Source organism: Polistes fuscatus, unplaced genomic scaffold (assembly GCF_010416935.1).
Source record: "Polistes fuscatus isolate 324 unplaced genomic scaffold, CU_Pfus_HIC Scaffold3, whole genome shotgun sequence".
In the NCBI taxonomy this organism is placed as follows: Eukaryota; Metazoa; Arthropoda; class Insecta; order Hymenoptera; family Vespidae; genus Polistes; species Polistes fuscatus.
The window spans coordinates 4,442,438-4,469,015 of NW_025113107.1; the positions used below are offsets into that span (position 1 = coordinate 4,442,438).

Genomic DNA, 26,578 nt, shown 5'->3' on the forward strand with positions numbered 1-26,578 from the left:
AATCAAAAGAATTTTACGTAATACGTCAATTTATTACAGTGAAATTAATTGTTAGGATCGATTACATGTATTAAGAAATTATTACTAGAATCTGATATTTTACGTAACTTATTTGATTTTCAATGATATGTTTGATATGTCATGCGAATATGCCTTGATAAATTAAACACGTTTGTCATATATGGATGAACATAGATGTGAGAATCATTATTTAACAATGTTGTATTATTACAAATTTGATTAAAGGATTATTAAAAGATAATAATAAAAACAGAACGTGTGGTGTGTTTAAATATAAATTTAATCAATATTTAAAGGTACGTATATATAGAAATATTAAATCATTGTAAAATGTTAATAAATATTTGATTAAAATTAGATATATTGAAGAAGAGACATGGCAAGAGTACCGGATCAAGAATTAAAAAAGGCATTTTCGGAATTGCATGAGAAAATGATAGACACCACACAAAAATTGAAACTTGCTGATGCTCAAATAGACAAATTAAAACGAACTAAACAACGTGCACAACTTACCGTTAAAGAGATAACCTCTTTGCCACCGGACACAAGAACTTACGAATCCATTGGTCGAATGTTTTTATTTGACGATATTGAAAATATTAAAATTGGTTTGGAAAATAGAATGAAAGTTGTCGACGAGAAGGTTCAAAGTTTAGAAAATAATAAAACTTATTTGCAAAAGAGTTTAAAAGAGAGTGAAAATAATCTGAGAGAAATGGTGCAGCAAAGACAAAGCAAAGATACTTCAGGTTAAACATTCATTTCTAAATATTCATTCATTATATTTCAACGAATATGATACCACTTCATGAAAAATATTAAGTTTTTTCGATACTTACTATTTTATTAAATATTTTAAATTGTCATCACGATTACGTTTCACTCATCATTGTCTGTGCTGAATTGTAATATTCCTAAAATGCTATTAAAAAATTGGTAATGTCTGTATGCGTTTCTTTTATTACCCAATATTGTATCTATTAGAATATTTAATCCATAAATATACACCTATTCTATTACTAATATTCATTTTTTAAGGACTAAACAAACAATTTCTATGTTGCTACTCCTCGTTTATTTCAATACTTGTTTTTTATCATTCTTTCATAAAATCCCTTAAATATAATTTCTACACTACTTTTAAAAACTTATCAATGCCAAAATAATAATTTGGCAGATTTTATAAGTAGAAAGTAAAATACTTGAATGTTTGCAAATTGAGTAGAAAATACCGAATAATTAATATGTATATATATATCCACTTAACGCAGTCAAATTTTTTCTCTTCTTTTTTTTTTTCTATTATGTAATTACTTACAACGATCATCCAACCAATGTAATGCATGGAGCATGAGATAATTTTGTTCTTTTTCTTGTTGTTGTTTCCACTTACAACTATGATATTTTCGAAAATTGCAGTGCGACAATATATACGCGTATGTACAAATGTATTATTATTACTATTATTATTATTATTATTATTATTTCTAAACTTATTGTTAGGTAAGGTAGAAGACAAAATTTCGAAGCATATATTGTAGACGTACACAGTGTTAAAAGAATTTTACTTTTCTTTTCTATTGTAAGTATATGACATCCATGTGTGTGTGTATGAGTGTATGTGTAATGATGATGATGATGATGATGATGATGATGATGATGATGATAATGATCAGGATTATTATTATTATTATTATCATCATTTTGCAATTTTAAATCCGTTGATATTATTACAAATGTCATATTGAAATGGAGAACATCATTTTAGCGGTTTTTTTCTTTCTTTTTAAATGTATGTGTGTCTCCTCTTCTTCCTATTCGAATTATACTGAAATATGTGTAGATGAATGTAAATTTATTCCTGCGGATCATACAAACATTTTTCTTTTTTTTTTTTAAATCACTCTTTACCTATATAATATAATATTTTGACTTGGAAAAATTGACCGACCATCGAAATTCTAAGATACAATAAAAAAGAGAAAAAATAATATATATATATTATTAATATATATATATATATATTATACGTTAATATATATATATATAATACGTATCGTCACGTAACTAATAATATAATTCTTTATCGTGGGTTACAATAGTACATCACGCGTGACAATCTCTCGGATACAATATCAAATGTCAGTCTTAACTAAAATGATTGCCTTTGTTCAAAGTTCTATATCTTTCTTTCTTTCCCTTTCTTTTTGTCTCTCTTTCGCTCTTTCTTTCATATTATATCCTGATGATTACATGTCTCACTCACACTCCAACTAGTTAATTTATTATTTCTTTTTTGCATCCGAGCCAACTATTGTCACTAATAATAATTTTTCTTTTTTTTTCTTTAATACGAATAAATTATAAGAATACATCGCAATTAAATCAAAACACCTTAAAATTGTAAATTCTCCACATAAAATTACTTGTTCTTAAATAAATTTAAGTAAAACGAACTTCTTAATATTACATGGATACACACAGCGGCTTGATCAAGAGATATAAATCATTCTTAATATTATATATTTGCATATATATAATATAATAGGATAGTATACATCATATCATATCGTATCACATTATATTATATATATTTAAAAAAATAATTTAAGTCTCTTGAGTTAAAACCGCTTGGATTGATATAAAACATGAATCTCTTGATGCTAGTTGCCGAATGTACACATAATAAATACAGGTAATAATGTAATTTAATAATAAAATGTTATTACACACTTTATATATTCAAATCTTACCACCTCTTCTAATGAAAAATTCAACTAGTGTAAGAGAAATAATAATACAGCAGAATATTTAGTGTTGTTACTGTTACCATCATTTACTGTTATTATTGTTGTTCTTGAATTAATGCAACCAGCGCCAATATTAAAATTCTTTACAAGAGAATCCAGGGATTTTATGTTCAAACTATGATAGAAATAATCACCTCTTCGTATCAAGTTAACAATTGTTCTTGTTCGAGCGGACGAAGACACGGTCTCACTGACCTGTAAAACCTTGAGGTGGTTGACCTGGTACTGAGTATTGTGGTCTGAAACTTCCAAAGTTAGCGGCTCCTGCAAATGTGGCTGGCAGTTGTCCTCCAGAAAAGCCTGCAGGGAATTGTTGTGCCAATAATTGACCAGCTTGAGAACTATTACCTCCTGGGGCAGTTGCGGCTAGTCGACTTAATATCGACCTCTCGGACATTTGAAGTCTTTGGGCAACTGGAGGAATACGTGCTAATGTCGCTGGTAAACGACTGACATCTGATTTCATATCAGACAGTAATTCCTCCAATTGATTTAACACCTATAATCATTTCAAATTTACAACGTTAAAAATGATCGATCATTGAACATAAATAAATCATAGCAACTCCTACTAGATCGAGTTATATATAATTTCCATTTTAACATATCAATTTTCTTCATCCAATACCAGCAATTATATTCAATATCAATAACTAGCAATTATATATGTTCGCAATTATCTGCAATTGCATGTCACCAGTGATCAGATAGATTCTGAGTTATGAGTCATTGGATGATGAATATATTTTTATAATTTATTCCTCAAAACGGAAATTACTTTTGACTCGACTTAATAACAAATTTTCAATTTTCTTATAAAATTCGGAATTCAAACCTTGTGCAGTACGGCGTTCGCAGGTTTATTACCAGCAAGGCTTTCTTTGCTAAGGTGTTGATGTGATTCAGCAAGGCACTCAACTTCGGCGAATCTGGCATTGAGGCTCATTGCAGGATGATTGGGATCCTGTGTTAAGTTCAGGTACGCGGCCCTCCTCAATTGTTCTTCTATCACTAATGCCTGCTCTAGAAGTTTGAAACGCCTAGCCAAAAATTTATTTTTTATTTCTAAAAAGTTACCCTTTCCAACGTCCATTTTGAAGGGTTCGTTAATTATTGCAAATCTGTAAGGATAAATACAAAAATTCATTGTAAAGAAACAAATTAATTCAAAATTTTTAAAATATTAAATATGGTAAAAGTTTATTTATCTACCGTATATCATTTTGAATATCTTGCCAACGGCCGTATCCATGAGTAACGATACCAGCCAATAACCAATAATCGTGTCTTCGATGCCAAATTTCATATTCACGACCAGGTACTGCAGCTTTTTCTTCGTTTAACCACAAAGTATGCAGCTCCGTAAAACCACCATCGGCAATGTTAAACATGAATTTACGCTTAGTTTTAAGTATTTCAGAATCACAGTCCTTAGTATCCTTTTCCTTCGTATCCTTATCCTACAAGTAATTTTTTGTATTATAATTAAGTTTATAATTATTGCTTGAAAAAAAAAAAAAATGTATAATTTTATTAAATCATAAAAGTACCTCTCGTTTTTCTGTTTCCTCCTCGTCATCTTTAACGATAACAACATCCTCCTCGGATTCTTTTTGCTTATTGTCACCCGTTTCAGTTTTTTCATCATGTTTCGTTGTACCTTTTTCATCCTTTCCATCATTTTTATCCTTATCTTTATCCGATATGTCTGTCTCTGTTTCCTTTTCTTCTTTTTTAATTTCTTCTTTATCTTTTTCTTTATCCTTATTTCCATCGTCCTCTTCTTTGTCCTTAGAATCTTCTTTCGCGTCTTTAGAATCATTAGCCTAAAAGAAAACATGAAAAATGGGTCAAATGTGATAAACAAAATATATAAGTGTTTTGGATACTTAAAAAAGAACACTTTTATTTACTTATGTGGTCAATATATTCAAACATTTTTGTTGAGTAAGTCCTTGTAAAAAAAAATCGATCAAGTTTTTACAAACCTCCTTTTCCTTTTGATCATCCTTGGAATCCTTTGTTTCAGATGAATCAGCGTTGGCTTTGTTATTTTCACTAGTCATCGTGCCGGATGCAGATGTAGGCGTTGGCGTGGCAGCAGGACTAGGGCTAGGTGCATTGGAAGTAGCAGGCGTTGCACTTGTGCTACTAGCACCCGTAGCTGCATCACCAGCTGCTTCTATCTTAACAGGTTCTACCGGCTTACGAATCATTTCTGGCATGGAATAATATCCATTAATATGTTCAAATTCTTGAACTTTTTTCCTAATCAAAGACATTACGCCAATTCTAGTTAAAACGTGTTGTCTGCTAAGGCCTTCTCTTGGTACACCATCGGCAAATGTTTCAGCATTATCGGCCCCAGGCTCGCAAAGGTGCCGCATAAAAAGTGAAACGTAAGCTTTGAAATTTTTTTCTGATTTCCCCCTTAAATCTCGGACCAACCATTGAGAGTTAAATGCATCTTGTGGTGGCATGCCATAACGCATAATAGCATTTAGGAATGCCTTTCGTTGTCTGGCATTAAAACCTAATACTTCAATATTACCATTAACTCGGGCAAGTAATGGCGGAAGAGGTCTATCCTTTTCATCTCGCCTTTCCAATCTTCGTCTACTTCTACGAGATAACAAATCTCCATCACCCTTTTCATCGAAATCATCATCCTCCTTATCGTCGTCGCTCGGCGCACTAAAATCGCTGTTGTAATCTGACAAATTTTCTTGCCATGGTTGATCATCTCTTGCACCTTGATCTCCCGTAACACCACCGTCGTTATAATTAACTTGTTTCCTTACTCTCTTACCCTTTCCAAGTGTTCTTGCAATATCTTCTTGTTGTTGTTCATAATGATGTCTTAAAAGCTTTATCCAATATGCTGGATCAGTATTTTCTGCTTCTTGCTTAATTATTTCAGTATCCGCTTCTTCTTCTGTTTCACCCTCCTTTGTCACGTAAGATGCTACTTTAAATGAACTTAAGTACTCATTTGCCCAATTCTCCTTTTGTTCTATACCTTCTTTACTTCGATCCAACAATTCAGCAACTGCTTTATCATCGTAATGAATTGCTTCATCTTCTTTACCTTCTTCCTCTTTAAACAATTCTTCGGTACCTATATATATATAAAAAAAAAAAGAAAGTCACAAATTAGAATTTAATAATAATCCGTATAAATATACGGATTTACATAAACGATTATGTTTAATTCCAATTAAAACTTAAAACTTACCAAATCGAAGAATGTCATCGAGTTCTTGTTTACTGAAATTAGCACCCTTACCACCCATTCCTGGTCGAACAACTAAATGCGTAAGCATCATTTTACGTTTAGCTACTTGCGTTACTCTTTCTTCCACTGAATTACGAGTAACAAACCTATAGATCATAACTTTATTGGCTTGACCAATTCTATGTGCTCTGCTGAATGCTTGAATGTCATTGTGCGGATTCCAATCAGAATCATAAATGATAACAGTATCTGCTGTTGCCAGATTGATACCTAATCCACCAGCGCGCGTCGAAAGTAAAAATACAAATTGTTGTGCACCAGGAGCGTTAAATCTATCGATGGCTTCCTGTCTTTGGGCACCTGTAATATTACCATCTATTCTCTCATATTTGTATCCCTCTCCTTCCAAATAATCTTCAAGTATATCTAACATCTTAGTCATCTGAGAGAATATAAGAACTCTGTGACCATCGTCTCTTAATTTTTTTAACATCTTGCTTAATAAAACTAATTTTCCAGCAGCTTTAATCAATGCAGACGTTTCGTAATTTCCGTTAGGTCCGGTTGGTGCTTCTTGCGATGCAGCGGGAAATAGATATGGATGATTGCAACATTTTTTAAGATCCATCATAATATTCAATAACGATACTTGTTGACCTCCACCCTTAGGATTGAGAGCTTCGAAGTTTCTCGTTAAAATATATTTGTAATATTTCTTTTGCATTGGTGACAATTCAACTCTTACTATGAATTCTGATTTACTTGGCATATTCTTTAATACATCAGCCTTTAATCGTCGTAACATGTGTGGCCCAAGCATCTCATGTAACTTTTTCACTTGTTCTTCTTTTGAAATATCAGCAAATTCGTTTTGGAATGCTGCTAGATCGTTGAATTTATCTCGACATAGGAAATTCAATAAGTGGAACAATTCTTCTAAATTATTTTGTAACGGTGTACCAGTCAATAAAAGTTTATATGCAATATTGTAAGACGCAAGTAATCGGAAAAATTTCGATTGATTCGATTTCAATCTATGTGCTTCGTCTACAACGAGTACGGCCCAATCTATCGAACCTAAGCACGCTGAATCTATGGAAATCAATTCGTAACTTGTCAATAGTACATTAAACTTTATTTGAGATGATCGGATCTTTGATGCTCTTATGCCTCGAACAGCTCCTTCTTCAAAGGATAATTCATTTTCACGGATTACCATTCTGCTATCCTTGTCACCTATATTTCAAACAAATGATAAAATTTTTACATATGATTATTGGTTACATATAATATTATGGTGTACAAAAATTTGTACAGATAAATAAAAAGTATATCAATTAGCTCGTGTACTAACCAACATAAGTGACACAGTAAAAATCAGGTGCCCATGTTTCAAATTCACGTTCCCAATTGATAATCGTTGACAGTGGAACAGATACAAGGAAAGGTCCTTTACAGTGACCCTCTTTGTAGAGAGAATATAAAAATGTTATGGTTTGAATAGTTTTCCCTAAACCCATCTCATCTGCTAATATGGTATCTATGCCTTGTCCCCATGAATACCTCAACCAATTTAATCCCTTCACAAATACAAAATAATATCATGATTTATTTCTATTTATTCGTGGTCAGATATTTTACAATAAAAGAAAAATTACCTCTAATTGGTAAGGATGCAATTGCATTCCAGTTTGATCCAAATACTCAGGTTGACGTTCGTATTTTTTCTTAAGATCTGTAGTTGGTTTATCTGGTGGTGGCGTATAACGTTTGGGTGTTCTCTCTTCGTCATCAATGAGTTCACGGGTTTTTGATTTTTTACCTTTACCTAATAATTAAAATATTTAAATATCCTTTTTTTTTATTTAGAAATATAAATTACTAAAAGTTTTTTCTAATAAAAAGATACTCTATAACATTATATATATTTAAACATAAACTAATAAAAATATCGACATTAATAATTTTAATATTGCAGTAATATTTTAAGATTCATAGATAAAAAATAATTATGTAAATTCTTACCTTTTTTACCCTTACGAGATGAACTGCCGTCGCAACAATTGGCTGCCCTTAAATCTAAATAATACTCTATAGCTTGTTTCAATCCAGGAATATCTTCATGTTCATCTTCCCAAGTAGCTTGATCATAGCCTAGTTCTCTCCATTTAACAAGATATATAGCTCGACCATCTCGTTGAAGTCTGTGATTAATAACTCGATGAACCACAAGCCATTCAGGACGTACACCATAACGATAAAATCGTTCTTCTAAATTATAATCATCTCTATTAGTAGCACCATCTTGTTCTTTCAATCTCTTTACACGAGAGTCACCTTCATCCAATGGCTCTTCTAATTTCGGTGGATCATCCATATCGTATTTACGTGAGTAATTTCTGAAAATAGGATCTAATGAAGGAACTATAGCTAGAAATTATATCTTATTTTCAAATTATTTCGAATCTCTTCCCTATAATTTAAGTATTTACTCTTATTCATGTCTATCATCTAGTAATTACCTGAACATAAGTGGATGGAAAACATCTAACTGTAATTCTGTAACCCAATCACAATGCCAATAAGACATATCGGCCCACTTTACGAAAAATTCCCGTATTTTACATTGCTTTGGTGCTGCTTTACTTGTTGAAGGTTCTTCGGATGGTGTTTCTGGACATTCTTTCCACCTCCACGTTAATATTTTTGCCACTAAAAAAGCAAAATAAATAAGAACTATTTATATATATTTTGTGGAAAATGCGGTAACCATTCAGTAAGTAATCAAAATGAATTAAGGACCTTTGCCGCGTAATGGTGGGCAAGAACATCTGGGACATTTCCAGTCGCCATCTGGAATTTCTGACAGAGGAGGATTTAAACAATGCGTATGATATGCACTTGTGCAACTATCACAGCACAACAATTCACCACCATCTTTACAAACTCTACAAAATTCCATATGTTCATCATCATCTTCCGCTGCACCTAATGAAGATAATAAAGAACTTGTAATATAAATTTAACAGTATACTTGAACAAATGTGATGAGGTAGGAAAAAGGGATAGGGAGTGCTAGGGAGGTACCTGCAATACCTTCTCCTTCACAATGAGGACAGCTCCACTTTCCTTCCGGTGTTTCTTCTAATTCAGGTTCTAAGCATACCAAATGATATGCTCTTGGGCATGTATCACATAAGATAATTTCTCCACCTTGTTGACAAACTTCGCAATAATCTTGATGATCCGTCTAAATACGAAGAAAAAAAAAATGTATTTATTGCATTGAGTAAAATGAAATACATCTCACATGGATGTAAAATATAAAAATTTATAAGTAAAATTATTACCTGAAGACCTTCTTCTCCATCTGGGAATTTAGATGTAGTTTTAGTCTTCTTTTTCTTCTTAGTCTTGTTGCCGATCTTCGTCTTTGCCTTTCTGCGAACAGGAGGTTCTGCTGGTGGTTCCACTTCACCCTCTTCTACACCTGCCTTCATATTTCCATCGCCACCAGATCCCTTTTCTGCATTGGCCAACATTTGCTCGAACTCCATGTCGGAATCGCGATCAGATCCTGCCCCGCTTCCCTCTGCCTCTTCATCCTAATTAAAGGAAACGACACCAATTACACACGCAACACAGAACTTGAATTAATTGCACAACATGACGGAATTGTTGCAATCAATTAAAAATCACATACTGAACTTCCCCTTTTACGTTTTCCAAGTTTTATTTTAAGCGTTGGTACTTTAGATGCTTTCTTCCCTTTTTTGGCCCTTGTTCCCCTAGACTTTCTTTTTCTATCGCTGTCCTCGTCGTCATCCTCTTCATCCTCTGCTTCCTGGACCGGACCACTACGATTTGTTCTTACATTCCTGCTATCATCGTCCACATTTGTAGATGATGCATCTGCATCCGGTTGGGTGTGAGGATTCAGTTCTGAGAAGTCTCGCCACTTAGCTGCTACCAGCATCATCAGTTTGGACATTGGGACCTATGCATAATACATGTAAAAACAAATTATAAGATATTGAATATTTTTTCTAAATAATAACATTACTTACTTTCGGATTTTCTTTTGCTAAAAGCGGTCTAACATGTTGTTGAAACAGTTTATATGTTGTTAAATTTTGAAAATCTGCATCAGAATATTCTATTTGTACATCAGTTAATCCAAAGGTGTTGCAAACTTCTTCTATCGTTGGCATTCCAGTTGTTGGTTCTTGTCCTTGTGTAGCCGATTCATTATGACTGGATGATTTCCTCGATGAAGATTTTCTACTCTTTCTATTACCTGCATAGTCGCTATCATCACCTGCTGCATCACCAACATCTCCACCACCGAAATCACTTTCCTAATATTTTTTAAATAAAACTTATTGTAAGGAGAAAGGAAAATATAATAATTACTAGTATAATATATATATGTATATACAAAAATATTTACATCTCCAGAATCAGACTTTTTCTTTTTCTTCTTTTTCTTGCCTTTCTTATCTTCGCTGCGTGCTTTCCGTTTTTTCCCTTTCTTTTTCTTTCTTTCTTCTGGTTCATAATCATCATCTTCTTCCTGTAAATGAAATGGAACATTTATTATTCATACGCTAAATCTTATAAGTTTTATTTAAATTTAGAAAAAAAGAAAAGGAATTACTTACTAATATCGGAGATTTCTCTGCATCAGATGAGCCATCTACTTGTTGACTGATATTAGAAACCTGACCCCCAGTTTCCTCTAAATCATCTTCGCCTGTATATTTCATATTAACAGTATTTCAATAAAACATAACCAAACATTTTTAAGGTAAGTTTAAATGAAGGAAAAAATATAAATAAATCAATTAAATTTGAATATAAAAAGTAAAATTCTAATGCTATTCAAAAGAATTAATGTCTTATTCTACAGGTTATTATTATACATACATATATATATATATATATATTTATTCCTCTATATATATATATATGGATATATATATATATATATATAGTTGTTCCTATATGTATTAAGCAGACAAAATCAATATGTGAATGGTGATTATAAGTTGGGTTTGGCAAAAATGAAAACCACACTTGAACCTTTACAAAATCAATAAAATATATCTGTATAAATGAAATATTATAATAAAAAATTTAAATGACAAAAATTATAAAATATTATTTGAAATAAAATAAGGATTAAAATATAAATCAAAGTATTTTTTTACCAATTAGAAACAATTCAAAATATCAAAACAACAAATCACAAAAGAGAAAGGAAAGTTTCCCTCCAAAATAAAACTATTATTATTTATAACAGAAATATATGAATGAGATCGTCGTTTACTAACCATCCATATTCTAATACCTGAAAGGAACGATTGACGGTTATTAAACGAAATTTAAAACTTATATTAAAACGATTTTTCACTATCTTTATAAACTATTACGACTACTACTTGCCGATGATAAGAAACACGAGAAAAATCGGTTTACGAATATAACGGATGCATAGTATTATGCACGAGTAAGTTTAACAAAAATGTACAAATTATTACAGAGGACTAATCCGCGTTCGGCGAATGCTTTGTGCGAGTGTGCGTCCGCCATTTTCTTTCAAAGGGCATAACGCATACGAAGTAAGTATTTATTCATAATCTTATCGTACTTTAGATTGATATTGTTAACTTTTCCAAACTATTTCCAAACAAATCTACGGAAAATAATGATCAAGAGAATATCAAAAAATAGGTTAATTATAAGATTCGAAATATTTGATAATCTTGCGTACACGAACCGGCTATTATAACAACCCTATAAGTGTGTCAGTCACGAAGTACACACAGCTGCACTAGATCAAAAAGCGAAGCGAGCGTCACGAAGTTACTATGTACCTACAAAAATAATGATCATGATAATAATAATAATAATAATATTAAAAAGAAGAAGAAAAATAATAATAATAACAATAACGTGAAGTATCGTAGACTAACAAGCATTCGTTGCGACACATTTCAAATAATTTTATATTCGCTATTGTACATGAGAAATAGTGCAAGAGTATCATAATAATAGTAATAGTAGAATAATAATATAGTAATATAGTATATATATATACATATACATATATATATATATATATATACGTTGGGGGAACATTTAAATTAATAATTGTGTGTAATAAATTGATATTAACACTAGATTGAAACTAAATAAAACAGATCTGTTTGATTCAAAATGTTCGAATGATTTGTCCCAACAATTTCAAATAATTGTAATTAACAGTGAGAATTGAAAATTTGCTTTAAGGTATTTGCATGACATTTATGTGCAACAGCTGCCATTTTTATTAATACTTGCATCAAAATTATCTCTTTCGATTTGGACTTAATTGCAAGTCATCAATTTTTTGTTCAATACCGAAAATACAATTTTATGTTCTTTGCTTTGAAACGTAAACAAAGTGAAGGAAAGAAAACAGAACAATAAGAGTAAATAATTTTAAAAATAAAAACTCTACAGCATGAATAATACTGAATGTTAACAATTAAATTGTAATGATAAAGGAAAAGAAATCCATGTGGTTTTTTGATAGAGTTTTCCGGCACGCGGTGAGCAATGGTCAAACGCCGATCGCTTTCCGAACACTTGCATCATATTCCATGCATTCGATCGTTGGATCGATCAATCCTGGACAAGGCGCGAAATGTTAACCTTAAATTCGTCCTTTGATAAAAATTAGATATATGTGTAATCGCAATGTATTACGAAGAATCTTTAACAAAATCTGAAGTAATAAAATCTCGCGCCTTCGAATCGAATACGAGCAATTGGCATTCATGAAGAAGGAAGATGAAAAAAGAAAAAGAGAGAGACAGATAGAGAGAGGGGGGAAGTAGAAAGGAGAGGAGAGAAAAGGAAAAAAAAATGAGCGAGACAGAAAGAGGCAGATGGGTGAACGAGAGAGAAAGAAAAAAAATATTGCCCAATCAACCATAAGAAGACATTCACGAAAAAAAACAATATTTTTTATGCATTCATACAACTATCATTATTATATAGTACCATGCAAGAATATAGAAAAACGTGTTATAAATAAAAGAGAAGAAGGGAAAAATAAAAAAAGAAACAACAACAACAAAAAACGATTGACACGGCAGCCATCATACGAAAAGCGCGCGTCCTGCTTAGCCGACGAGGACAACTTGCTACTTTCCGGTGGTGCAAGAACAATGTGTTCATTTTCGACTCACCCGCGTAATTTTCTTCCACCTCCTCGTCCGAAGCCATTATTGAAACGAACAATTTGAGATAAACGACGAATAAAACTCTTTATCCTCACTGGCTAAATATTAACGTGTAGAAAAACAGCACAGAAATGCGACATCAACGCTCACAATCCGCGTACCGACTCGGCATGCAGTCACTACGCCTTGTACGTGTGCACCCACTGCTCGTAGTTTCTCCCCTCTCGTTCGCGATTCGTCGGTTCTTCTCACTTCCTCTTCCCCCCGCTCACAACCTTATACCCCCTACTCCTCTCACTTCTCTCGCGTCTTTCTCCTTTCTTCCTTCTTACTCTCTTGTTCTCTCACTTCTATTTTGCCTTGAGAGAGCACGTTCTTTCTCTTCTCTTCACTCCTTTATACTCCTAACGCTTCGTACTCGTGCCACCACGACAGTAAGCAGCACGCGTATACTACGCTCTGTGCTCGCGCTTGCACTTCTCGTTGTCTTGAAACCCCTCTTTTCTAATATTCTTTGCGACTGCATCAGAAAATCTCTCTCCTCTCCTCTCTTCTTCTCTACTCCTTCTCTTATTCCTTTATCCCTCTCCAAAGCTTTGCTTACTACCTTTCGTATCCACTGTTTTTCACATTTCGGACAACTTCTTCTCTCTCTTAACTTTTATATATCTATGAAAAAATTTATGAGTCCACTGATCCTATATCTTATAATTCTTGAAATTATCTACATTTTTTAAATCTTTTTATCTTATATTTTTATTGCTTCTTCTACGTAGAATCTTAATGCTTTTTCAATTATTATTTGTAGCGATATTTTTTAAAATTTTATATTTTACTTAAAATAAAAAGTAGGCACATTTGAAAAAAACATATGTACGATACAGAGTAAGGGTATAATTCAGTTTTCTTATTAATTTCAATGTAATGACATTTTTTTTGAATAAAAGAAGTCAATTAAAATCAAGTAGATGTACAATTTGATAAAAAATAAAATATCTAATACTACAGTCTTAACGTGTCTATATATAATATGTATGTATATTCTTTTTCATTTTTTATGAAAACAGTTTTTTGCTTATAATAAACATCACATATGTATGAATTAATGAACAAATAATAATTAATTAATTAATAGATTTGTAATCAAGAAAAAATAATTGTTATTTTCATTATTCGCTCTATTCATAAATAACCAATTGCAATAAAAGAATGTTTTGACCATAAGGCAAGCATATTTTGATGTTAAAATCCATCAGCAAATATTAATTTCTATGAACACGCTTGGTTCACATATATAAAGTCTTTTGATATTTACTAAATAAAATAAACTGCGATATAGGAATAAAGTTTCTAAAAAATGAGAACAAGATTACCACTATTATATACCATTTATGTATATAATAGTCTTATATATAATAATACCATGTTTGTATTAATACATTCATATAGCAATTAATGGAAAGAAACAGTTCATCCGTAATCAACACTCAATGCACTTAAGCCTTTTTTCTTGATAGCTTCTGCTACAGCTCGTTCTAGGAAATCTTCTTGCTGATCATTAACTGCTATTTCATCAATATCCCAAGCGGGCTCAATATATGGCGGAACTTCTATAGGATCAAATATTGTCAAGGAATTTGCCGATGATGCAGCTATAGAATTAGAAAAATTTCCTGTATTTTGCATATTATTGGATGGACAACACGATACATTTGTCCAATTGTTATTAGCCCAACAGCCAGGCACCCCATTATTATAGAGGTCATTGGGCGGAGAGAGAAGTTCTGTTGATTGAACCAAACCATGATTACGAATGGCCATCATAACAGCTGTATTTTCCATGTCATTCCCCCTAAATAAACGAAATTCTGTCTCTTCTACAGAATAGGATTCAGATGGCATAAGGTCTTCCAACATATTATTAATAGTATTGTCTACAACTCCTGTTGCAACTTGGCAGGCTTGCCATCGCCTTAATTTCTCTCTTCTTTCTACGTCCTCTAACTCAACATTTTCTGTATCTTGTATTGTATGTTCGCTGTTGTGTGATGTATTATCCTGACAATGACATTTATTTGAAAGTTTGATTAACAAAATCATCATTACTTATTTTATGATAATGCAACAAATTGTTTTGAATGAAAAGTTATGTTTTAAAATGAATAAATATATGTGTATATATATATATGCACATATATATGTATATATATATATATATATATATATGCATGTATGTGTGTTGTATATGCAAGCAATTAATTAAAGTATCATATACGTTAAATCTTGTAGCAACCTTTTATAAATATCTCTGTAAAGTTTTAATTAATAATTACCGTTTCGGAATAATTTTCATCGACCTTAATGCATCTTGTACGTTGACGTTTTGGCGGAACTGGTCTTTCATGATCGTCCGTATCAGATTCCTCGACATCTGTCGCCATTTTCTTAATATTTTATGCAACTATATAATTGTTTATTCAAAAATTCACTTTATGTATAGTTAGAAATAAGTCTAATGTTTTCAAAAAAGAGAAAGAGATCGGTAACTGTATTGACCTTTAATCCCTAAGAATCCGATGCACTACAATTTTAATATCATTGCTCGTATCGTCAATTTCATCACTTCCAATCTGTTGTCTTTTTATACACATTTTATCAAGAATATTGTCAATTATTTACAATAATTCGATTATGTTTACTCCAGTAATAGGATCCTCTTAATGCGGAAGTTTAATTATTGATAATGTCAACAAATAAGAAGATACGCAATACGAGCACGGAGGAATGACTTCTGACAGTTTTAAGATGGCGACTATCGTTTAATATATATAGAATTCCTGTCAAAAGGATTATTAATAAAGGAAATGTTTGCTATTGATATAAATTTAATATTAATCAATTATTTCTAATAATCATTTAATTAAATTAACGCGACAAAATAATACTTTTTTTTAACAAAAAGTCAATCGACTCTAATCGATCTATCGAAGACAGTATCGTAATTCAAAATGGCGTAAACATGTGTTCATGAAGATCAAAGAACGTTTGACGTTTGGTCCGTCAAGCAAGACGTTTTTCTAATTTATTAGTAGGAGATTTATATTTAAATATTCCTACAAATATATATCAGCTAATATGACAGCGTGTGGTGAATATATTCGTAGTCAATTTCCAACTATAGATGATGATTTATATAAATATGTAGAAGGTACATTTCAACTGATTAACCTAAGAATAAAAAAATGTACCTTTAAAAGTTTACGATATGATTCTCAATATTATTCATTTTGTTTAAACAGCTATTTTAAATAGTTCCAAAGATGATTTTGAAGACGGTGATGAGATTTATGAGGCTATCGGGCAAGTTTTACATCAGGTAGTGGATAAACCAGAAGACGAGGTTAGGTCTGTAAAACTCGTATTTACACAATACATTTAAACCATTTTTTATAGAATCAGATTTGAATATGTGTTAATGAAACTATTTTAGATGTTACATTTCAATCATTTTATAATTTGTTTGAAAAAACTCTCTCAGTCATATATATTTATTTAATTATTTTTATTTTATTTTGTAAATTACAATTTTAATTATTATGAGGTAAGTTTTAATTATAGATGTCTAAGAATTCATTTGTATTGTGGTTCTTGGAAATATGATAATTTATGACGTGCTAAAAGCAAATTGTGTTTTATGCAATGCATACAAGTGGTATGGAATGATTTATAGTAATAAGATTAAATTTTTTTCATATATATTTATATATGCACATGTTTAAATGATATATTTAAAAATTATCATTATATAAAATATTTTCATTCAAGAAATATGAAGTATTTTCTTTTTTTCTTTTCTATACAGAGAAATATGCGTGAAGTTACTAGAAATGTTAAAAGGCAATACAGAAGGACAAGTGGATAGAAGAAAAAATGGTGCAAATAAAGTATTAAATGCTCCCATTCATCTAGGAGCAATGGCTGCTACTTTGGAAGCACAAGTAGAACAAATTAAAAGTATATGGGTAACATCAAGAGATGATGCCATGGTAATTAATTATTTAACAATTTTTATTATAATAAAATTGTCATTTCAGTAATAATTATATGATTTGTTTTACGATAGAAAGTGGATGCTAAAAAATTAGAAAAGGCAGAAGCTAAGTTACAACAGAAACAAGAAAAAAGAGTTATAAATGAATTGGGTTTGTCAGGACGTAACAACAATGTAAGTCAAGCTACAGAATCTGCAAGTGCTAGTCAAATGACTAGTAAAAAAGATAGTAGAATGGAAACCAAAGGTGGAGTAAATAAGACACAGGATATCAGAATAGAAAATTTTGATGTTGCATATGGAGATAGAGTATTATTACAAGGTGCTGATTTAACTCTTGCATTTGGTAGGCGCTATGGTTTAATTGGTAGAAATGGTTTGGGTAAAACCACTTTGCTTAGAATGATTTCAAGGTAATAATAAACAATTAATAATATTGTTAATGTGTATTAATAATGAAATGAATGTATAATATATAATTAAAATTAATGATTTTTAATTTATTAGTAAACAGCTTAGAATACCATCTCATGTACGAGTTCTACATGTAGAGCAAGAAGTAGCTGGTGATGAGACGTCAGCTCTCGAATCAGTGTTAGAATGTGATCAGGAAAGAAGCACTTTGTTAAGCCGGGAAGCAGAATTACAAGCTGCGATAGAAAAAGATGGGGGTAAGGCGAGTGACGTATTAGGAGAAGAACTAGCTCGAATATATGAAGCTATGCAATTAGCTGAAGTTGATAAATCACCGGCTAGAGCAAGTGCAATATTATCTGGACTTGGATTTTCTGTTGAACGACAGTCTTGGCCTACCAAAGCGTTTTCTGGTGGTTGGAGGATGAGACTTGCCCTCGCAAGAGCACTCTTTTCTAGACCAGATCTCTTATTACTTGATGAACCGACGAACATGCTTGATATTAAAGCTATACTTTGGCTAGAGAAATATTTGCAATCTTGGCCAACAACTCTACTTGTTGTTTCTCATGACAGAAACTTTTTGGATACCGTATGCATTTTTTTATGATGTATTTATTTTTAAAACATTTTTCTACACCATTTACTTTATTAATTGTTTTTTTATCTATAATAGGTACCTACGGATATCTTATATTTACGAGGTCAGAAGATAGAGGCATATCGTGGTAATTATGAACAATTTTCCAAAACTAAAGGCGAACGTGAGCGAAATCAACAAAGAGAATATGAAGCTCAACAAGCTAAAAGAGCCCACGTGCAAGAATTCATTGATCGCTTTCGTTATAATGCCAACCGTGCCTCTAGCGTACAGAGTAAAATTAAAATGTTGGAGAAATTGTAAGATTTTTCAAAATATGATAACACACAGTTTATTATTAATATCTATTTTACGAATATTTTTTTTCTATTTTATAGACCAGAATTGAAACCCATGGAAAAGGAAGGAGAAGTAACATTACGATTCCCTGACGTCGAACAATTAAGTCCTCCAATACTACAGTTAAATGAAATTTCATTTCGTTATGAGAATGGAAAGGATAATTCATACGTTTTCACTGATGTAAATCTTACAGCAAGTTTACAATCGCGAATTTGCATCGTGGGTGAAAACGGTGCTGGTAAAACTACGTTATTAAAAATTATAACAGGTGCTTTGAGTCCAACTCGTGGTACAGTACACGTACATCGTAATTTGAAATTTGGATATTTTAGTCAACATCATGTTGATCAATTAGATATGCGTGTATGTCCTGTAGAGTTGTTGCAAAATCATTTTCCAGGTATATGATAATTATATATATTATATAATCTTACTATAATCCCTATATATATAATCCTACTTCACTCTCGCACAATTAATCATATTTTTCATATTATTTCCTTGTAGGTAAACCAATCGAAGAATATAGACGTATGCTTGGAAGTTTTGGCATAAGCGGTGACTTAGCATTGCAAACGATCAATTCTTTATCAGGAGGTCAAAAATCAAGGGTAGCTTTTGCTTTAATGTGCGCTGCAATGCCCAACTTTTTAGTACTTGACGAACCTACCAATCATTTGGATATAGAATCAATAGAGGCACTAGGAAAAGCGCTCAACAATTGTCAAGTAAAATTTTTAAAATATTATCAATGATTTATTATGGGTAAAATATTCGTGAATACGATTTATATTATTCTTTTAATGTTTTTCTTTTTCTAGGCAGGGGTAATTTTAGTATCGCACGACGAACGATTAATACGTATGGTTTGTACAGAGTTATGGGTCTGTGGTGAAGGATCTGTTCGGTGCATTGAAGGAGGTTTTGATGAATATCGTAGGATTATTGAAAAAGAGCTTGAAGTATAAAACTTATTTGATTTTGTTTATATGTTTTTGATCTTACAAATTACCTTATGCTACCTTGTATTAAATAATGCAATGTTAAGAAAATTTTAGAAAATAATCGCGTTAATTAAATTCATATATAATGCCATTTAATATCGCTCCCCCTCTCATCTCCATCAACCTTGTTCTATTTAATTTATTTTTATTTAATCCACAATTCAGTATTTCCAATTCATTTATATTTTTATTCATTCTGGGTTTGTTTTTTTATATCCAAGTTCTTCAAATTGTGAATAGTTATGTGATATTTTTCATTCTATGACACAAAATTGAGAATAAATTAAGTATATTTATATATATATATATATATATGAACACAACACAATACAGTCTTTACTTTTCAATCTTTGTGTTGAATCTCTCCAAATATATTTTACATTATTATAATTATTAATATATTTTTTTTTTATTTTCAATACTGAATGTATGATCGTTATCGAATGCATTTTAAAATTTTCCTATCAAGAACTTCTATTTATTTTTTATATATGAGTTTTATTATCATATAAAATTTTAGCCATTTTTTATATTATTCTATAATGAAGTTTTCTAAGAGAAAAGTTTTTTCTTTAGAGATAAAAAAATATTTTTCATTTAGTTCTTAATATTTTATGAATATAACTAAGATACTTGTCTTAGCTTAATTTTACTGCTGGTTATACTTACATTTCATAAATTATTCGCTATGAAAATATATATACATATGAAATAATGGATTATGAGAAACTGTTGATAGAAATAAAAATATGTAACATTTTATATTTTTTAAATAATGTTACAAGATAATGTGTAGGTATATATGAACTTTTTAACAATTAGGTTGCATTAATACTTATTGTTGCAATTGTTTTTCCAACATTATTTAACAAGTTTATGATCTCATGTTAGTTTCAACTTAAATATATATACCTATTATTAATCATATTTATAATATGAAATCTTTTTTTGTGCATTGAAATTTTCATGACAAAATGTCTGACATATAATGAATAATTAAAATTGAAACATAGAAAAATTGAAAGTCTGACAGTATTAAATATTACATAAAAACATTTTATAAACAGATTTAAAAGAACAGAACATGATTGCGTGTTCGAAGAAAATTACATATTTTTAATGACTATATTATAACTCTTCAGTTTTTTTTCTTTGTTAAATTTAATTATAATTACAACTCTAAATAGACCTTCAATACACTTCCAGTAACAATAACTTAGATTCTTTGTAAACACAATTTTTCTATGTATTCACACATTACTATTTTGTTGATTTATTGTTGTAAGACAATATTAAATGCTGACTTTTTCTTTCTTTTCTTTTTTTTTTCCATAAACAAAATGACAAAACTTAGATAACTAAAAGTTTTTAACATGCCACGTTTGTTGCATTGTATTGCCACTGTTACTAGACGAAACACTTAAGGGAAGTATTGTATTTGGATTAGATGTTTGTTGAGGCGGTGCCGGAGCCTGTTGCTTTGCAGCTGTAATTTTTTAATTATTTTTATTATATCTTTTATATCTTTTATATATATATATATAGATATAAATATATATTAATTTGGTACACATATACTTTTTTCATATAAAACTATATATACCAATGTTATATACATAAATAATAATATACATGCAGCATGCAATTAAATATAGAAATTATAGCAACTATTTACAGAATTTGTATTAAATTTATTATATTTAAATAGTTATGTATTTTAGTCATGCTATGACATGATTATTAACGCATTAATTGCAGAGATTTTCGATCAGTTATAATGTAAATGTATGAAATTTATTTGGATTAAAAATACAACAGTATGGATAAAGACACGAAGCTTTGGATAAATCAATGACGATAAAAGTCCTGTAATTCTTTTTTAGTAAACTAATAATTGTTTGTACTATCATAAAATTCAATTTTAAAATAGTGGGTACAATTACAATAAATCAAACTACAACAGTAACTATCATTAAACCAAATTAGCTCAAGTGCATACAATAATCAATTGTATCAAATGATTTTTAAGTAAATCATTAGTTGCGATAATGCAAGATAGTCCTTGATTAGTGAATGGATCACGCTTTCTAGATGTATTATTAGTTTAAAAATTTATAAACATGTAGATACATAAATGCTTAAAGTTATCGAATAAAAAAAAATTATAATCGTAAATAAACAAATAAAGAATTGTATTATTAATGAGAAATATATTAATATAAAAATAATTTATAAAAACTACCCCCAATATGAATCAATATGAAAACAAATATTGCATATGAGCATCAAACAAACATATCAGATATTTGTTGTTTAACATTTAATTTCTTGAGCGTACTAAATTTATTTTTACTATTATTCTCACCATTTCTGCTGCTGTAGATCTTTGTAAATCCTCTAAAAGGTTCTGGTGGTGGAAAACTTGATACAGAATGAAACATTTCTGCAAATCTTATCTCCAAATCAAGATTAGAATTTGTAGCTTGTCCATTTCTCATTGACGAGCCTCTTGTAGGAGGTGTTGGTGGTGGAGGTGGAGGTGCAGCCAATCTTTGGTGAGTCGGAGGTCGATGTGGAAGGGGCGGAGGTGGTGGAGGAATACAAGGAGCTGTAACTGTTACTCTGGAAGGTGGTGGCGGTGCTGCTCTTGTTATTACCATCGAAGATGTCGCTCTGGATATTGGAGGAGAAGGAGGTCTAGCGATAGGTGGTCTAAGAACACGATTCGTGGGTCTTGATTGCGGTTCATTTAAACAATCCTGTGATTGATGAAGGGATGGCGGTGTTGGAGCAAGAACAGGCGGAGACCTGGGTAACCTCATACTTTGTGCTCTTGAGACACTCCCGGAACTTGTCAAACTTAATTTCTTAGGAGGTGGCGATGGTTTCTGAGGAGCTATGGATGGTGGTGGTGGTTTAGGTGCGAGTGTTGGTTTGCCAAATCCTTTATGTCCATCTGTATTGGAATTTGTTGAATCTGAACTGCCAGATACCTGTATAATATAATTAATATAAACACAAACATTTATTTTATTAAAAATAATAACATTATATATAGACATATTTAATAGATTTAATTATTAGAAATAATATATTTATCTTACTTGAGGAAATACTTGAGGTTTCTGCGTAGCTGGAGGCGGAACTGGAGGAGGCCCTCTTTTAACATTTTGATTTAAACTACCAGTTGTATTAGAAAAATTACTGTTATTAGTGGTAGTATTTGAATCCTTTTCAATTGTGTTTCCTCTAAGACCCGTTGGTTTTAACTTTGGCATACCACTTGAAAATAATCCACCTAGGCCTATTGGTCCGCTAGTGTTATTATTAGCAATACTATTATTGAATGTATTAGAGCCATTGTTACTGCTACTGCCAGAAGTTGTTGAAGTCGAATCGCCTCTAACTTTACCTATAAGTTAAATCAATATATCATATTTAGACTTATTTGAATAGCGGATTAATATCAAAAATGCATCTTTGAATTAAAGCGTACCACTTATAGCAGGTGCGCTTTTATCTACCGTAACTGTCTTCCTTAGAGCTTTTCCTTCTCTAATTGACTGTAGCAATAAATTCCTATTTTGTTCTCCTGACACAGGAGCAGGTGTGGTAAGGGCAGGAGGTAATGGTGGTGGTGGTGTCGGCATTTTTATTTCTTTCTACTATACATCAACGACAGAAAATAATTATATATATAATTTTCTTATTTTCTTTCAAATATGATAAAGATAATATAATTTGATAGATTGAAAAAAGAGAATTCAAATACGAAGAAGAAAATTACATTGACAATAGTTATAGAATTATTTAAAAGCAAAGATTTAAATTGATAATACAAATACAATAAAAATAACAATGACTGTGTTATCATATTCTTAATGGGCGCGGATGTCTATTATATGGTGAAGAGTTAGAAAATTAGGTTACAGTTGTTATCTTCTCTAAAGATAATACTTCATAAAATTAAAATCATATTTGAATAGAATTATATTAAGATAAAAATATGTAGAAATTGGGTGAGTGTTAATTAACTCCTTCGAATAAATTTATTTACCTAAAACGGAACACTCGTTTCTGTGATGTCAAACATGCCTTGATAATCCATAAGAACATCTGTACACTTTAAACGTGTATTACTACGTTATATTCCATAGATTACACATTAATTGTACTTTTCAAATTGTCGATGTTAAAAACATCAACTAGAACTAAAATGACAAGGAAGTATAAAAATTGACATTTGTAGAAAAAATCTTTTATCCAGTATGATACACTATATACTGGAGAAAAAGTTCAACTTCCGAATGTCGAATATCTCGATAAATACGAATGACGATAGTTAGAGCTTTCGATTGGTTTCGATAAATTTATGAATCAACTGGAATCAGCTATATATATATAAACCAATAACGAAGCAACGATAACAAATCTTTAAGATGATTGGATCTTTCTAAATTTTAATAATACGATCATATCCAATCATATGCACTTATTAACTGTCGCATCATGGCGATAAGCCTTGAAAGATTCTACACTGGAAGTGGCAAATTGAAACGGTAGAAAAATGTTAGTAAACATTACAACCAAATATAAATTTTTCTATTTTTCTGTTACTAATGATAATAACATAATTCGTTTTTTATTTTCAAGTAGGTACTACGCGTAACATAAATTTGATTATACATTCGAATATAGATTAAAAAATCGATCTAATCAATAATATCCTAACGATAACAATCTTATGATCTAATGTTTTATCATTTATTCAAAAATAGATAAAAAAACGGGCAAGAAATTTCCCTCAGTAGAAAATATCTCGTACAATTAATATAAAATTAATTTAAATAATAATTATTAATTGAGATAAATATTAAAAAAACAAATTTCAACTGTGTGTATATAAATTTTCTTAAAATTATTTTCACAAAATAATTAGTGCAAGTGGTATTGCATTTCTTTTGTTTTTTTCGTTATTTTAATCATCTCACATTATTCCGAATTGACTCATTAAATTGTTCAAAAGTCTCGGCGTTATCAAACAATTTTTATAAACACGCGTACAATCACGATTATCATCTCGACCTACCGAAACGGCATCCTCGATAAGTGTTCCATTTGTCGCATCTCGGAACCATCTATGACTACGATGAGATAACATAAATAATAAGAATATTAAGAATTATTATTAATATTAATGTACATATTTCTTCTTTAGAAATGATTTAAATCTAAATGATACCTTGATAATCCATCGATAATTTTTTCTGTACTCGTAGGATTATCTGTACGACTGGCGGCCGATACGATCGAACAAACAATGCGTTGCATACAAGGGGTTACATAATTATTGGAAAAGATCATTTCATTAATTGTATTACCCAGTGTTGACCATTCCATTCCATCGTTCGTTCCTAAAAAAATGTCCAAATACTTTTATGATTAAAAGAAATTCTTTTTTTTTTATCATTGGTATATTAGATAACAAAGATATTATGATCAACGAACGATAATGCGATTGAGATTGCAATGGCGGTGCCATAGGTTTTGAAAATAATGGTACAACTAAGGAAGAAATTCCAGTTATTATTCCAGCAATTGTTAACGCTTTTGTATTAACATTGAGTAACTTCGGCGATTTTTCGTTCTCTCCATCAATTTTTTGTTGTAATGGAATAGAAATAAAAGGTATGGATACGTCCCAACTAATCTGAGAAAATTTAAAAAATGACAAAATATAATTTTATAAATTTTAATGATATTTCTTATTCAATGAAATAATCAATTTTTCTAGCTAACTTACATCGATATTTGCTTCTTCAGCATCGAACGAAATAAAGCTAGGTTTCGAATGACCAACAAATGGATTCTTCATTTTGGAAATCTTTCCTTTACCGGAACCAGCCGATATATAATCGGCTATTGTTAATTGTATGATAAGAAATATGAGTACGATTGTTGAATTCATTGCAGAAATCTTTGATATCGTATATTCCTAATGAACACAGATTAATTAATATGAACATTTGAATTAATTGTTAAAAATTATATGATTTTTCACTTTCATGAACAATAATTTCGATGAACTTGATAAGCACTTCACTTCACATTTATAAAGACATATATTAAAAACGAAAGTAAATACTTACACGATTAGTAACAAAAAAAAAGAAATTATTTATGGTAGATAAATTATAAATAGTTAAGCATTTTTGTAACAGGTATTCGATAAGAAATGTATATCAGCTTATTCTTATTAAACACGATGGCATTGATGGACAGTTTCCTACAAGTCGAGTTCTAGCTAGCTGACAGAATATGTATAATGCCTAGCCCACCCCTTCGACAAACAGGAAATTCCTTTTCTCGAATAGAATTAACGAGCCTAGGAAGAATGACAAACCAAATTGCACTGGACATTAGCAATTATTATGTCGTGTTATTTATCATTAAGAATTGTACGTTTGTTATTATAAATATTTTTATATGTCTCTTAAATACATTTCTCTTTGTTAATTATGTTTTTATAAAGTTAACATAAATACGTACTTATGTATATTAAATTTTGCAAAAGCAATACTATTGTTTTCGCTTGGATAGGAAGAAAAGTATAAAAAAAAAAAATAAAAATGTCTTCTTACGTACTCAAGACGATTTGTCCAATTAAGCACGCGCACATGCCGTGGCCTTTCGCGTAACTTTCGAAAATTTTCCTAAGCAACGTCCAGAACGAATTCCATTCTGAAAAGATAGATGTATATATAATAAAACCTATGAAATGTCTGCGCTAGTTTCTTTTCACTGTCGTTATATTGCTCCAAAGTGTATCCACTTTCTCACTTTACAATTGTTTACCTTGAAATAATAT

At 30.7% G+C, this 26,578-nt stretch overlaps 6 protein-coding genes across 9 annotated transcripts; 2 read left to right on the forward strand and 4 right to left on the reverse strand.

The window, feature by feature from the left end:
• Positions 1-32: 32 nt before the first annotated feature.
• On the forward strand, positions 33-968 carry LOC122519143 (prefoldin subunit 1). Its single transcript, XM_043638425.1, has 2 exons — positions 33-317; positions 380-968. Exon 2 carries the CDS (start codon positions 398-400, stop codon positions 776-778), a length of 381 nt encoding a protein of 126 aa, XP_043494360.1. The 5' UTR covers positions 33-317; positions 380-397; the 3' UTR covers positions 779-968.
• A 1,260-nt stretch (positions 969-2,228) lies between these two features.
• Positions 2,229-13,526, reverse strand: LOC122519139 (chromodomain-helicase-DNA-binding protein Mi-2 homolog). Of its 2 annotated transcripts, none has more exons than XM_043638414.1 (18): positions 13,305-13,526; positions 10,731-10,822; positions 10,520-10,642; positions 10,137-10,427; positions 9,773-10,066; positions 9,420-9,674; positions 9,166-9,319; positions 8,872-9,057; positions 8,592-8,781; positions 8,095-8,468; positions 7,728-7,897; positions 7,424-7,649; positions 6,070-7,305; positions 4,823-5,952; positions 4,385-4,660; positions 4,047-4,294; positions 3,670-3,955; positions 2,229-3,333 (listed from the first exon to the last, which is right to left on the reverse strand). In XM_043638414.1, the coding sequence occupies exons 1-18, from the start codon at positions 13,339-13,341 to the stop codon at positions 3,022-3,024; spliced, it is 5,880 nt and encodes a 1,959-aa protein (XP_043494349.1). In that variant the 5' UTR covers positions 13,342-13,526; the 3' UTR covers positions 2,229-3,021. The 2 variants fall into 2 exon arrangements, with proteins under 2 accessions (XP_043494349.1, XP_043494348.1); XM_043638413.1 differs by having other exon boundaries at positions 9,157-9,319.
• A 646-nt stretch (positions 13,527-14,172) lies between these two features.
• Positions 14,173-16,118, reverse strand: LOC122519142. 2 transcript variants are annotated; one of them, XM_043638423.1, is made up of 3 exons: positions 15,855-16,118; positions 15,632-15,759; positions 14,173-15,356 (listed from the first exon to the last, which is right to left on the reverse strand). In XM_043638423.1, exons 2-3 carry the CDS (start codon positions 15,737-15,739, stop codon positions 14,769-14,771), a joined length of 696 nt encoding a protein of 231 aa, XP_043494358.1. In that variant the 5' UTR covers positions 15,740-15,759; positions 15,855-16,118; the 3' UTR covers positions 14,173-14,768. The 2 variants fall into 2 exon arrangements, with proteins under 2 accessions (XP_043494358.1, XP_043494357.1); XM_043638422.1 differs by having other exon boundaries at positions 15,632-16,118.
• Positions 16,119-16,320: 202 nt separating this feature from the next.
• Positions 16,321-19,768, forward strand: LOC122519140 (ATP-binding cassette sub-family F member 3). Its single transcript, XM_043638415.1, has 9 exons — positions 16,321-16,506; positions 16,598-16,703; positions 17,161-17,344; positions 17,422-17,762; positions 17,857-18,355; positions 18,440-18,663; positions 18,742-19,106; positions 19,214-19,434; positions 19,528-19,768. Exons 1-9 carry the CDS (start codon positions 16,434-16,436, stop codon positions 19,672-19,674), a joined length of 2,160 nt encoding a protein of 719 aa, XP_043494350.1. The 5' UTR covers positions 16,321-16,433; the 3' UTR covers positions 19,675-19,768.
• Positions 19,769-20,448: 680 nt separating this feature from the next.
• LOC122519144 (WAS/WASL-interacting protein family member 1-like) lies at positions 20,449-24,039 on the reverse strand. 2 transcript variants are annotated; one of them, XM_043638427.1, is made up of 5 exons: positions 23,768-24,039; positions 23,207-23,372; positions 22,815-23,122; positions 22,076-22,703; positions 20,449-21,196 (listed from the first exon to the last, which is right to left on the reverse strand). In XM_043638427.1, exons 2-5 carry the CDS (start codon positions 23,358-23,360, stop codon positions 21,069-21,071), a joined length of 1,218 nt encoding a protein of 405 aa, XP_043494362.1. In that variant the 5' UTR covers positions 23,361-23,372; positions 23,768-24,039; the 3' UTR covers positions 20,449-21,068. The 2 variants fall into 2 exon arrangements, with proteins under 2 accessions (XP_043494362.1, XP_043494361.1); XM_043638426.1 differs by having other exon boundaries at positions 23,207-23,375.
• A 413-nt stretch (positions 24,040-24,452) lies between these two features.
• On the reverse strand, positions 24,453-25,937 carry LOC122519148. The gene is made up of 5 exons (XM_043638436.1): positions 25,860-25,937; positions 25,514-25,705; positions 25,219-25,420; positions 24,953-25,124; positions 24,453-24,854 (listed from the first exon to the last, which is right to left on the reverse strand). The coding sequence occupies exons 2-5, from the start codon at positions 25,676-25,678 to the stop codon at positions 24,698-24,700; spliced, it is 696 nt and encodes a 231-aa protein (XP_043494371.1). The 5' UTR covers positions 25,679-25,705; positions 25,860-25,937; the 3' UTR covers positions 24,453-24,697.
• Positions 25,938-26,578: the final 641 nt, after the last annotated feature.